The sequence below is a fragment of the Panthera onca genome, chromosome A1 (genome assembly GCF_046562875.1).
Source record: "Panthera onca isolate mPanOnc1 chromosome A1, mPanOnc1 haplotype 2, whole genome shotgun sequence".
Lineage (NCBI taxonomy): Eukaryota > Metazoa > Chordata > Mammalia > Carnivora > Felidae > Panthera > Panthera onca.
The window spans coordinates 221,236,242-221,250,321 of record NC_138339.1 but is presented as its reverse complement, the minus strand read 5'-3'; the positions used below and the strand labels follow the sequence as shown (position 1 = coordinate 221,250,321).

At 47.5% G+C, this 14,080-nt stretch overlaps 1 protein-coding gene across 10 annotated transcripts in view; it reads left to right on the top strand.

Annotated features, from left to right (window-relative positions):
- ATP7B (ATPase copper transporting beta) overlaps nt 1-14,080 on the top strand; it is a 78,428-nt gene that overhangs the window by 38,209 nt on the left and 26,139 nt on the right. For all 10 annotated transcript variants that reach the window (XM_060637263.3, XM_078434006.2, XM_078434005.2 and 7 more), the window contains 6 exons: nt 3,129-3,386; nt 5,438-5,601; nt 7,397-7,558; nt 9,727-9,803; nt 11,558-11,732; nt 13,386-13,619. In XM_060637263.3, the coding sequence (XP_060493246.3) occupies nt 3,129-3,386; nt 5,438-5,601; nt 7,397-7,558; nt 9,727-9,803; nt 11,558-11,732; nt 13,386-13,619 (1,070 nt within the window). The remainder of the gene's footprint in view (nt 1-3,128; nt 3,387-5,437; nt 5,602-7,396; nt 7,559-9,726; nt 9,804-11,557; nt 11,733-13,385; nt 13,620-14,080) is intronic.

Below are 14,080 nucleotides of genomic sequence, written 5' to 3'. Positions count from 1 at the left end.
TCCACTAGACAGGCTCTGAGCTAGTCTCTCCTTCCCGCCTTTCAGCCTTACAGTCTGTTCCCTGCCCAGTATTCACAGTAATCCTGTTACTCTGTTAATACTCTGAAACCTTCCCATCTTAAGAGGGAGTCCTTAGGGTGATCTAGAAGCCCCCTCCCCCCCCCCCCCGACTCCCTACCTTTCTAACCCCTTTCCAATCCTCATATCAGGCTTGTCCTCACCTCAGGGTCTTGTACCTGCTATCCCTCTGTCTAGAATATTCTTACCCCAGAATCCACGTGGTGTACTTTATTTCACATATACTTTTCTGGGCTTTTCCAAAGCATGTGTAATTTATATTTAGAAATACATAGATTTGTATTATACATAGTGGTTTTGTAATCTCTTTCACCCCACAATTTATCATAAACATACTTATAGGTCCGTCCATATGTCTGCAACACCATGTTGAGTGGCTGCAAATCATTCCGTCATATGGATGCACCGTAACTTAGTCATAACCAGTTTCCTACTGGACTGTTCCCATCTACTTCATGTGCATGTGATTGTAAAGAATACTGATGGGCATCTTTGAGGCTAAATTTTGTGCACACAGTTATTTCCTTACGGTAAATACCCGAAAGTGTAATTGCTCGGTCACAGAGAGTAAACATTATTTCATTCCATTACAAATACTTATTGTGCCTCTACTAAGTGCCAAGCAGTTAGAGGTACTGTTTTTGATAATATTGTCAGGTAGACTTCCAGAAAGCTGAATGCCCACCCATAGTATTAGCGTAGATTGATAAAGAAAAACGACTCAATAACATAGGCTTGTTTGGGTCTTGTTAGTTTAATTCAACTTTCTTTAGCAATCTCCAGAAGCCCCGAATTTAGTTGAGTTAGATCTCAATGTGGAAGAAATGGCAATGTGTAAATTATAAGTTAGTAAAGGGGGTATGAAATTCTCTGTAATAGTACAAATATTAAAATTGTTGACCACAATATTTGGATAGACACGCAGGTGAATCCAGAAAACAGATGATAGACTGGGAAAATCAGGAGAGGTTGGACAGGTGCAGGAGGGTTCATGGGTATGGGAGGGGTTGATGGGTACAGGAGGGGTTGATGGGTACAGGAGGGTTGGACAGGTATGGTTGGGGTTGTTGGGTACAGGGGGTGATGGGTGCGGGGGGCGGTGATGGGTATGGGAGGGATTGATGGGTATGTCAGGGGTTGATGGGTGCTGGGGGATTGATGGGTACAGAAGGATTGGATAGGTAAGGGGGGGGGGTTGATGGGTGCAGGAGGGTTTGACAGGTAAGGGAGGGGTTGATGGGTACTGGAGGGGTTGATGGGTGCAAGAGAGTTGGACAGGTAATGGGAGGGGTTAATGGGTGCTGGAGGGGTTGATGGGTAGAGATAGAATGTCGAGAGGCTGAGGCTACAAAACAGCTTTTGTGAATTTGAGATCCAAAGGCCAGAGTCATTTTGAACAATGACAAAGACCAGGAGAGTACACCTGTGCTGATGGATGAGGTGTGGTCTCTGCTTCTGAAGGTAGAGGGGTCCTGTAAGGCCAGGTCCTTGGAGGGTTTTCACTGAAGGTGCTGAAAGTGTTGATCAACTGGACTCTTAGAATGAGTTTCGGAAGTAGTTTTTAGCACCTTTCAGAAAATGAGCAAAACATCCCAGGATGTGAGATTTATTTAGAAGAAAAACTTTGCAAAGTCATGGCCTACTGTCAGTACAGGTTAATGCCAACTTCTATCTTCTGCAGCTGTGGATTTTCAAATAGCGAGAGTTCGTTTTTTAAATGATGTAATTATCTTTTGTATATACTCTTAAAGGTCCTTTCTGTTATCAAATTCTGTTATCAAAAGGTCTGACTTTCTGGAGTGATGAAAACTTTCTACATCTTGACCTGGGTGATTAGTTACGTATACATATATACACACATGCGGTGGGGAGAAAAATGGTCCCCAACAGCGTCTGCACCCTCATCCCAGAACTCAGTGGGGGAGAGGATGGTTTTTTCGGTTTATGGAGCTGGTTCCACTGGATATCCAAGTGGAGAGAAATTAACCCTAACTCTTACCTCTTACCTACACAAAGTTAAAATGCAGGTATCATAGGCCTGATGGGGAAGTTCATTAAAATAGCAGCTTCTAGAAGAAAGCAGCATGAACATTTTCACTGTTTAGGTAGCACGAAACATACTAACCATGAAAGTTGGTTTAGTTGGTTGATACGTCAGACCTCATTAACATTCGGGACTTCTTTTATCAAAAGAGACACCATTAGATGAGAGTGCAGGTGCGGAGCACAGACCGGGAGCAGATACTTGCAGTGCGGACCCACGACAAGGATTCGTGTCCAGAGTACATACAGGACGTAGGCAAACGATAAGAAAAAGGCAAACAACTCAATAAAGGTGTGTTGGGTTGTTTTGATTGTTGTAGGGAAGGAGTGAAGGACTGCTAACCAGAATGTGACCGTGGTTAAAGGGACAAATCCTGGAGGTAGAGACCTGGTTTAGAAAAAGCTTCATTACTTATCACCTGAGGAATTCGGGGCACATTTTTAAATTTCTTGTAACTTAGGGGTGCCTGGGTGGCTTAGTCGGTTAAGCATCTGACTTCAGCTCAGGTCATGAACTCGTGGTTCTTGAGTTCTAGCCCCGCATCGGGCTCTGTGCTGACAGCTCGGACCCTGGAGCCTGCTTCGGATTCTGGGTCTCCCTCTCTCTCTCTTCCTCCCCCACTTGCACTCTGTCTCTCTCTCTCAAAAATAAAGAATAAAAAAAAATGTCTTCTAACTCAGTTCTTTATAAAATGGGGGTGATAGTCCTATGTACCACAGCTGTTTTAAAGGACGTGTGCTTCGCAGAGGGCCTGGTGAGTTCTTCTTGTTGTCATCATCTAATTAGAGCACTCATCCAACTGGAGCATTCCATTCTTGAGTATTGGCATCTTTTCATGTGTCTGTCACTGTGTGCCTGTGTCTCTAGTTGTGGGGAGGTGGGGGACAGTGATGGAAACACCAACCTTCATGGAGCTGTTTTAAGAACTTTGTCAGGCTCGAACCTCCTGTTGTAAAAAAAGTTCTTTGTCCTTTTAATCTGAATGATTTCTTCCATTTTATCCTAGAAAACTGTTACAGCAACCATGTTGGAAACCGCAGCGCAGGTAATTCCACAGTGCACACCACAGCTGGCGGACCTGTGTCTGTGCAGGGAACGGCTCCCCATGCTGGGGGGCTCCCTAAGAACCACAACCCTGGCAGCTCATCAAAGTCCCCGCAGGCCTCTACAGCAGTGGCACCACAGAAGTGCTTTTTACAGATCACAGGCATGACCTGTGCATCCTGTGTGTCTAACATAGAGAGAAACCTTCAGAAAGAGGCAGGTAAGCCATCTACACACTGAACTGGGGAAGCCGCGTGTAGGCTGTGAGTCCCTGCGGTCAGCAGAATGGGCACTGTGCTCTCCCTTCACGATCCTCATTGACTCAGTTTGTCAGCAGCCCTGATACTCTGGCAGCAAGTTCATTAGGTGATGGTAGAGATGTTTGTCTGATGTTCTTGGGCAATTGGCATTCTGCTGCTTAGGAAGTGTTTAGTTTGTTTAAGATAAAATGTCTCCGAGTAAGTTAGTGAGGGGCAGTCCAGTTTAAAGGTCAGGGACATTCCGTGGGTAACTTCCTCAGCTTGTCCTAGTGGTGGTCTTTATCTCCTCCACCCCACCCCCAGTTCCATCCGTCAGCCTCCAGCTAGCACATGAATACGTAGCCTGCAGTTTGCAGAGAAGTTGCAATTTTGAATATTCTGTCCTTTGTCCCTGTAAATCATAGAGTGTTAACGGAAGTGCCCAAGTTTTGTCCTCTGGACTACGTTTCCAGTACTGTCTCTGAAACCTGAAAGTGCAACAAAGATCCTGTCCCACTTTTGTTTGGAAAATATCTTAACCATGACGACCTTGCCAGCAGAGTCCCTTTCTCTCTTTCCATGTATCTCTCTGCTCAGATTCCTTGGCCATCACAGGCAGCCCCAAATTAGGATGATGTGTCTCCAGCCTCTTGTTCCCTATGTTTTATCGTGGCTGGAGCTCTAGAAAGACTCTTCTCAAATTTAGGTGTTCGAAGAGTTTCTTTGTCATCCATGGGCTGGCTGTTCATAAAATATCCTACATCTCATGGTTCCTGTGTTTCTTTTCCTGACTTGCAGCCCTCATTTTTATTCCTTATGGCATCCTTTCTAAAGCACGTTTCTTTCTTTTATGTGAATGAGTCTTATTTTCCCCCTCAAACTCACAAATAATCTCACTGGATATACAATGGCATCATGTCCCAGTCAATGCATCGTATGTTAAAAATATTGTAAGTCAAAAATGCATTAAAGCCTAGATGGCTCAGTCAGTGAAGCATCAGACTCTTGGTTTTGGCTCAGGTTCACAGCCCCATGTTGGGCTCTGTGCTGATGGTACGGACCCTGCTTGGGATTCTCTCCCTCCCTCTCTCTCTGCCCCTCCCCCCTACAAAAATGCATGAACGTTTAAAAAAATGCGTTTAATACACCTAACCGACCAAACATCATAGCTTGGCCGAGCCACCCTGAAATGTGTCAGAATGTGTATCTGTCGCTCATTGTCATGATGGCGTAGCCCCAGGAAAGATCCAAACCCAAAATCTGAAGTCTGGTTTCTAACGAATGTGTATCACTCTCGCACCAAAATGAAGTTGAAAATTTTTAAGCCAAATTAATTGTAAGTCGGGGTGGTCTGTAATCTGTGGGATTTCTCTTCCACTTCTGAATGGGATCAGAGCCTGAAAAAGAGTAAGGACAACCACTTTTGAAAGAATTTTTTTCTCCGTGTATGAAAAGTGTCTGAGGGAAAAGGACACCATTTAACTGACGTTTAGTAGTTGCAAGCTGCAGACTGTATCCCTTGCTGTGAGGTGTGGACACGGTCCGTGTCTTCTCCAGCCTGACTCAAAGCCACCCACCCCACCCCCCACCCCACCCTGCTGCCATCCCGGGGCCAGCAGCACAGGCATCACCTGGGAGCCGGGTGGACCTACAGAACCTCAGACCCACTCCAAACCTACTGAGCCGGAATCTGTAGTTTAACAAGGTCCTCGGTTGATTTGCCCATCAATGTGTGAGGAGTGCTGTTCTAGAACAGTGGTTCTCACACTTGGCTGGTACATTAAAGTCGCCTGGGGAGCTTTACAAAGAGATGCCTGGCACCCACCCTGAGGGGTCCTGGTTTAACTGGTTTGGGTTTGGGGCCAGGCATGGTGCTCGTTAAAAGGCCAGGTGATCCTAAAGTGCAGTCCGCTTTGAGAACTCCTGTTCTAGAGGCTTCTGGGAGCAGATGTGTTTCTTTGTTAGGTTGTGTTGAATGTGTCATCCCAGAGGCCCTGCCTGGAGTGTTGTAACTGTGGCCCGACGGTTGCAGGTATTCTCTCGGTGCTGGTCGCCTTGATGGCTGGAAAGGCAGAGATTAAGTACAATCCGGAAGTCATCCAGCCGCTGGAGATAGCTCAGCTCATCCAGGACTTGGGCTTTGAGGCTGCAGTAATGGAAAACTACACAGGCTCAGATGGTGACCTCGAGCTGATCGTAAGTGCAGCGGCCGGGCGGGCGCTGGGGCAAGAGGGCTGCAGGCGTCTGACAGGGGCCGGGAAACTTCTCCCATTTTGCACGTATCCTGCGTGTTGTCGGAGTTGCGTTCTCCTTTGAAGCCAACAACAGTGACCTGTTCATTTTGTGCAGGAATGTCAGTTATGTCACAGAGTCATAGGGGTACATCCCACTGGGCGCCTTCAAGGTGTGAGGAGGAGGAGGAGGTGGGTGGCGGGAGTGTGGGAGGAAGAGGACCCCCAGAGCTTGGTCTTGAGAGAGTTGAATATGACGACATTCCATAAGGCCCAGAGGGAAGCTAGAATGCAGAGATGTGGCAAGGCCAGGGGAGGTGAGTCGGTGTGGTAGCCAGCGTCAACCAGTGCCACCACAGCGGGGGAGGGCCGGCTCGTAGGCACAGGGGTGTCTAGAAGGTAACTGGCGACCGGCGTCCTGAAGCACACGGTCCAAGATGAACGGTAAGGATGGTTGCTGTGCCTAGTGTGGACGGGGAGGGGATGGTACGGGGCCTCGTTTTTCCTGTCTGTCTACTGTCATCTGCACATGACCGCAAATCACTGAAACATTGGGTACATCTAGCATTTCCAGTATGCTGTGTTCACAGGCACTTCCGTACAAAGCTTTTTATGTGTAAATAAGGGGAGACTGTGAGTAATGCTGTTTTACTGAGGTGAAAGGGTCTTGCTTCCTTAACTGTGTTCAGTTACTGCCGTTAGTAGTAAGTAAATGTTTAAAGAAAGAGTACTAAGGACACGAGTGGTACTTTGAGCTCTTGATAAGTGACATTCTCTGTAGAGCAAACCCTTTGCCCTGGACAGGCCTCCCAGTGTGTGGTCAGGTAACACGACCCGCTCTCTGGGTTCTAGCCCCGGTCATGCCCGCCACAGGAGCAGGACCCTCGCTGCAGACCCTCAGCCCCAAGGGGATGCCTCTGCCTCTCTCAGACTACTGTGGAAAATCTAGATCACAAATATTATTGGGAAAGGTGAAAACATTAAAAAAAGATTGTTTTTAATGTTTATTTGTTTTTGAGAGAGAGAGAGAGAGACAGAGCATGAGCACGGGGAGGCAGAGAGAGGGAGACACAGAATCTGAAACAGGCCCCAGGCTCTGAGCTGTCAGTACAGAGCCCCAAGCAGGGCTCGAGCCCATGGACCTCGAGGTCGTGACCTGAGCCAAAGTCAGACGCTTAACCAACTGAGCCACCCAGGCACCCCGGTGAAAACATTTTTTGAACAGTGTTTTTTATCTTAAACTGAGCAGTGACAGTTATATCGTTATCACATGCTCAGACACCGGACATTTTATGTCTGTATTTAATTAGTATTCTGGGAAATGTTGACCTCTGATACTTGGAAGAGTGACTCATCTGACTTGCCTAAATACATATCCAGGGATGGCATGTCTCACTCCGTGATGTGAAGACACACAGCGTGGCGTGGCAGCAGTGGCCTCACGGAGAGGGTAGGGTGGCTCACGAAAGCCCATCACTGTCAGAGCTGGAAGTGAAGCCTCGGTCTGTTGCCATCTGCTCAGTGACTGGCTACGTCTCTTGTCCCCGAGTTAGGGAAGAAGCACTGTTTCTATGCCCACAGCCCCTGGGGGAATGTTCCGGGTGAAAGTCCTGCACACAGGTCTGGAGGTGGGAGTCCAGGGCCTCAGGAAGGGTGCTGTGGAAGGAGGAAGGGCTCGTGGCTGCCTGTTAACCCAGCCCCCCGTGTGCCTTTGACGGGATCCTCTCAGTCCTGAGTAGTATTTTTGTCTTGTGCGGCAGATCACGGGCATGACCTGTGCATCCTGCGTTCACAACATAGAGTCCAAACTCACCAGAACGAACGGCATCACCTACGCCTCTGTGGCCCTTGCCACCAGCAAAGCCCACGTGAAGTTTGATCCTGAAATGATTGGTCCGCGGGATATTGTCAAGATTATCGAGGTAAGTCGTTCATTTAAAAACATTATACGAACTAATGTAGCGTTGTGCATCAACTATACTTCAATTAAAAAAAATATACCTTCCTTTTTCAAAACAGTGATTTATATGCACTGTAGGAAAATGAGAAAATATAGCTAGCCAAAAAAATTAAAAAGAAAAAAGTCACCTAACCTCTCCTTCAGGTTTTCCGATGGAAATAAAGGTGGATTGTTTTAAAATAAACTGTGAAATCAAGTCAATATCAGACAGTCTGAGGGTGAAAATCAGTGAATGGATAAGAAAAAGGATATTATTGTCTTAATTGCAGATATTCCTGGAGAAACATCAGTATCAGCAGGATACCTGGCACATGGGGTTTAATTACCTAATTGTAATTATGAAGTATTATTTAAGCCTGGACCAAACATCTATAGACCGAAGGATTGTTGGAAATGAGACGAATTGTACTGCGTTTTACCACTATGTCAGGACTGCTCGTTGATGGGAGAGTTTGGTCGTTTCTCTTTTGGAAAATTACTTAGTGTTCATACACTCCCTACCTCTGTTCCCTCCCTCGCTTTGTCCACAGACACCGCCATTTCCTTTTTAAGGCCTGTATTCTACCACACCGTCAGCGGGTGAACATTAGTGCTGAGCTGAATGGGTGAAGATAGTCAAAACTGAACGAGATTAACTCGTAATAACTGATGGTCAGGCTAAATGGAGTTCAGCAGGAAGTTCTAACGCAGGGAAGCATCTTGTGGCAGGCTTGAAGTTGTCATCCATTTTCTCTTCACTGCGCGCGTGTTTAAGGGAGATGTTGCCTGTTCTGTGGCTTAGCAGAGCTCTTTGATGTGTGTTATGTAGGCTGCTGCTGCTGCTGCTAATAATTCTGTCTTAGAGGCACACAACACAGCTTCTTTATCAGGTGGAGAAAGATCCCCAGAGAGGTTAAGTGACTTTGCTCGCTGGTACCCGGCTAAAGGTTGCAGGACTGGCCCTCAAACCCAGACCTTACAGTTCCAAGCTCAGCGGCCTTTCGAGTTTTGCCACACCACAGGTCATACAGAACAGCAGTGATGTGGCCCTGATGAGGCTAAGAAGTCAGACTGTTGTGCTCATAGGCGGGAGAGTCCCAGGTGGTGCTTTGAGCACATGTCAGTCACCCTTCTTACTTACCATGCCCGTCCCGGCCCCCATTCTGCCTGCCGATCTCAGGGCGGTGCCGCCTTTATCCGTGTCTGAGGAATATTACCAATGTCTGGCCTCCGTTCTTGCATCTCTGGTGCATCTTTTCCTAATGAAATTAGGTTGGTATTAGTCGTAAAAGGATTTGTCTTTACACGGTCCTAGATGCTCTTTCTCCAACCAGAACTTTTAATTTTTGTGTGAAATCCCAACGTGAGAGTCCGAGGCCCCTCTTTATATTGTGCTGACTCTTGGGACATTTCCCCTCTTTATATTGATCAGGTGGGTTTATATTGTGCTTTTCCTGTGTAATTTCGTAAAGGGGTCAGATCAAATAAGGAAGAGAGGGTCAGGGAGCGAGGCAGCGCAAGAAACACTGAAAAGAACCAGCAGATTGCGGTACAGTCCCCATCTGGCTTCAGTGGGAGCCGCAGCACGCAGGTGTTGAGGGAGCCAGGGTCTGCTCAGTGGGAAGAGACCTGGGCTGGGAGTCCGGAGACCTGAGCACCAAGCACTGGGCCTCGCTCTTCTGACAGCACGATGGCTCTGGGCAGGATCTCTAACCTCTGACCTTCAGTTTCCTCATGCAGGGAATGAGTGACAGCCCCTGACCCCTCCATGTTTGGGGTTCTTCACACAGCAGTTCTGTGTGTCTAATTCAGCATTGACCAGCCTCGGGGTATGCTGAAGTTTCTTCCAGAACCTGCTGCCTTAACCCACAGAAGGAATAGGAGTCACCGTCTGGGGCCACCTCCTTGGGGATGACACAGTCTGTGAGCATAGCTGGTGCTGGACTTGTAGTTATGACAAGTATGACAAGTATGACAGGACTTGTAGTATGATTTGGGAACGGAAGTCATGGACGGAAAAACCAATCCAGTCTTTTGAGCGATTTTCGAATGACCTTATAATTTCAAAAGATGTAAAATGCTTTCTACCAACGCATGTTTTAACCAAGTGCCTTCCTCCCTCTTTCTCACTTTTCTTTTTTTAATAACAAGGAAATCGGCTTTCATGCTTCCCCGGCCCAGAGAAACCCCAACGTGCATCACTTGGACCACAAGGTGGAAATAAAGCAGTAGGTAGAACAGAAAAGAAACGCTGGATCTCTTGTCTAAGTGTCCCCCCCGCTCCGCCCGCCCCACTGGGCCTGACTGCCTCGTTCTGTGCTTAAGGGTGTCCCTGCCCACCTGGCTTCCCACAGTGCCATCCACATGGACTAGCTGCCTTACTACCCTTGTGACATTAACCCTCTAGAAGAGCGCTGTCCCGACAGACCTCCTCGCGATGACAGAAGTGTTCTCTACCCTCAGGGCCCAGTCTGGGAGCCACCAGCTGCTGAGCTGCTCATGGGACTAAGGAACTGAGTTTTTAATTTCATTTGATCTTAACTGATTTTAATTTAGATAGCCACTTACAGCTGGTGGCTAACAGACAGGACAGCACTTAAGTTGGGATGGGAGGGAGAGGGTGTGGGTTTTTCCTTTTACAACACAGTATCTTAAGACTTTATTTGAAAGGGTTCTGGAAGTGGGGTCTGAGGGCAGGAAGCATGGTCACTGGAAAGAAAATGGCCTGGGAAGAAGGAGGCCTGAGTTTATTCGTTGATGCAGACGTGCACTTACTCATTCAGCAAACACACGGGCACTGTCGTATGTAGGGCGCTATGCCTGGTGTTAGGAATGAGTGGGATACTGTCACGGCTGGGCTAGGAAAGAGTGGGTGGGTGGTGGATGAGGTGGGTTAAGGGGGTCTGGGAAACCAACTAGCAGGAGACACATGATCTGAGCCTCAAAGAATAAGTGGAAGTTGGCCAGGCAGTGGAGGTGGGGGTTGAGGTGAGAGTTCTCAAGGGGCATGGAGATGACAGTGGGGGGACCCTCAGGGACTCCTGTCCTTTGCTCTGGTTGGCATGCCTGGAGGAGGCAAGGACTGAAAGGAGATGCACCTGGAAGGCCAGCGGCCGGGCTAATTCCAGGGCCCTGGCGGCAGCCTGAGAGTGTAGACTTCAGTGTTGTAGGCCAGGGTCTGTGGGCCAGGGTGGAGACGTGTCAGAGCTTCCACAACAGTCGGTGGGAATTGCATGGATGCTGACGCTGACAGGAGACCAGAGCTGTCACTGTGGTGTCCATCAAGAATGCTTTACGGTTCTCACTGACTCTTTTATTTTTTTTAATATTTATTATTTTGAGAGAGAGAGAGACAGAGTGTGACGGGGGAGGGCAGAGAGAGTGGGAGTCACAGAATCGGAAGCAGGCTCCAGGCTCTGAGCTGTCAGCACAGAGCCTGATGGCGGGGCTTGAACCCACAGACGGCAAGATCATGACCTGAGCCGAAGTCAGACGCTTAACCGACTGAGCCACCCAGGTGCCTCAGTTACTGACTCTATTTTGAAGGTCAAACGTATAAGTATGTTCATACTAATACAATTTTGCTCTTACCTACTTTTTACTTGGGAGTCTGTATAAGATTTTATTTTGAAGAAAGAGCAGCAGGCAGCCATATGGACTGGGATGTTCAACTTTCTGGGTCTAGATTCTCAGTTCTGGGCCTCAGTTGCCTGCCCTAGACATTAGAGGCAACAGGTCAGCCATGGGCAGGCAGAGGCTGCCTGTATGTCCCTGGAACAGCCCTGAGAAGTGTGAACGTTTAGATATCCTCTCAGGTGGCGGGCGTCAGGGAGAGAACCTTCCCTTCATTTTCGTACCCTTGGCCGTCCGTCCCAGACGTGTGCCAAAGGCAAGTCTTAACCTGAGCCCCCAGGAGGAGACTAGCCCATAACCCAGCTGGCAGGTGGCACCTAATAGGTTGCTGTGCTGCTTTGCTTTGCAGGTGGAAGAAGTCTTTTCTGTGCAGCCTGATGTTTGGCATCCCTGTTATGGGTTTAATGATCTATATGTTGGTGCCCAGCAATGAGCCCCACGAGACAATGGTCCTGGACCACAACATCGTTCCAGGACTGTCCATTCTAAATCTCATCTTCTTTATCCTGTGCACCTTTGTCCAGGTGGGTATCTTCCCTCCCTGCCTCTGTGTGGCCAGCAGATTCTCTGCTCTGTCATGCCAGACACAGCCCATCAGCTTGGCTTAGGCGGCATTTTATCACAGCTTTCCTGCAGGGGCTGCTGTTTGCCTTTAGGACCTGCGGGGGGCACTGAAAGGACCTGGTTTCGCTGTCACTTTCACAGTGGTTGTAGGTGGTTGTAGGTGTTGGTGATGCGGTGTGTCCCTTATTTGTTTATTGTTTAGTTTGCATTGCCTTTGTTGTCAAAAGCAGCGGCTCGTGCCCCGAATAACAGGGCTGTGGTTCTGAGGAAATTATAATTTACTAAAAAATTGTTTCTAATGTTTATTTATTTTTGAGAGACAGAGCATGAGCAGGAGAGGGGCACAGAGAGAGGGAGACGCAGAATCCGAAGCAGGCTCCAGGCTCCGAGCTGTCACCAGAGAGCCCGACACGGGGCTCGAACCCACGAGCCGTGAGATCGTGACCTGGGCCAAAGTTGGACACTTAACCGAATGAGCCACCCAGGTGCCCCCTGAGGAAATTATAATTTAGAAGAGATGGGCCTGCTGGAGCTTCTACTCTAGGGACGATATTTAGGAGCTGGCTGTGTTTCTGGTGGGAAGTGTGCCCTCCCATCTGTTTTAGAATAAAATATAAAACTCCTGAGGTAACGTGAGAATGTCTCTGGTTTAAGACTGCGTGTAATTATTTGTCAGCTGAATTTGCTTTTCTCTGTATTTTCTTTTTAATTATAAATGTAATATATATTTATTGTAGGCAATCCAAACCATACTGAAGTAGGAGAAGCAAAGGGGAAGATATTCTTTTGCTAGAATCATACCCTGCCTCCAGCCCAATCCTGTTCCCCAGGGTTACCTTAGTATTTTTGCTGGTTGGGCGTGTGTGTTTACAGATCTTCATCTATGTAGAAAAAATACTCATTTTCACGTATATGTATGTGTGTACATGTTCACATAATATAGCCACACGGACTTTGGTTTTTTTTTTTTTATTTTTTTTTAATGTTTATTTATTTTTGAGACAGAGAGAGACAGAGCATGAACGGGGGAGGGTCAGAGAGAGAGGGAGACACAGAATCTGAAACAGACTCTAGGCTCTGAGCTGTCAGCACAGAGCCTGATGTGGGGCTCGAACTCACGGACCACAAGATCATGACCTGAGCCGAAATCGGACGCTTAACTGACTGAGCCACCCAGGCACCCTGGGACTTTGTATTTTTTAACTGAAATAGGATCATACTAGATAAACTGATTTATAACTGGCTTTTTCACTTAACCATGTCTCATGGGCATCTTTCAGGTGAGTGGTTTATAGACCTAGCACACATCCTCTTTTGGGACTGCATAGCACTATCCATGTTATAAATGAACCATGATTGATGTCACCATTGCCACCGTTCTCTGCTGATGGACATTCAGGTCATGTGCTGTGGGTTTGAAAGGTCCCCCATGACCTTGACCCTCCGTTCCTGTGGCCAGTAGTCTTATGAATCAGGAAATACTTTTCCTACATGTCACTCACAGAGTAGAAAGTAATGTCTAAGCATTTGCAGCCCTGAGGGGCCTCCAGGTCTCTGGATGCTCCTTGGACTGGATGCCTGCTCATGCACTGTTGCTGTCCTTTGTCTTTCAGCTCCTTGGCGGGTGGTACTTCTACATCCAGGCCTACAGATCTCTGCGGCACGGGGCGGCCAACATGGACGTGCTCATCGTGCTGGCCACGAGCATCGCCTATACCTACTCAGTCATCATCCTGGTGGTGGCCGTGGCTGAGAAGGCGGAGAGAAGCCCCGTGACCTTCTTTGACACCCCCCCCATGCTCTTTGTGTTCATTGCCCTGGGCCGGTGGCTGGAACACGTGGCGAAGGTAACTGCAGCTCCGGGTGAAAAAAAGAACTGTGTCTTCAGTAATATAAGTCTTAATTCATGTGAACGCCTTGTTTAGAATTACTAATTATACACAGTCTGGCAAAAGACTTAAAGAAATGTGAAACCGACATATAATTAGGTGTTCTGATCGCTAATCTCCAAACTGATTGCTACTTCTGAAATCCCAGCTAATCTGGTTAATTACTGAAACCTTTATTCAGGCGCATTGTGTAATGAAAAGAACTCCAGATTTCAGGCCCGCACGAATACTGCCTCTTCGTATATAACTGAGTATTTGGCTCATGAGTCTAGAAATCCATGTTTCCATCTTACGGTCAGGCCATTTTTAACACCCTGCATTTTAATGTATTCTATAAAAGAGTAGGACTGAGGCCCTAAAAGAAATTAAATTGAACCTTACAAAAAAAAAAAAAAGAGGCAGTTAGTAGGCAGACTGGT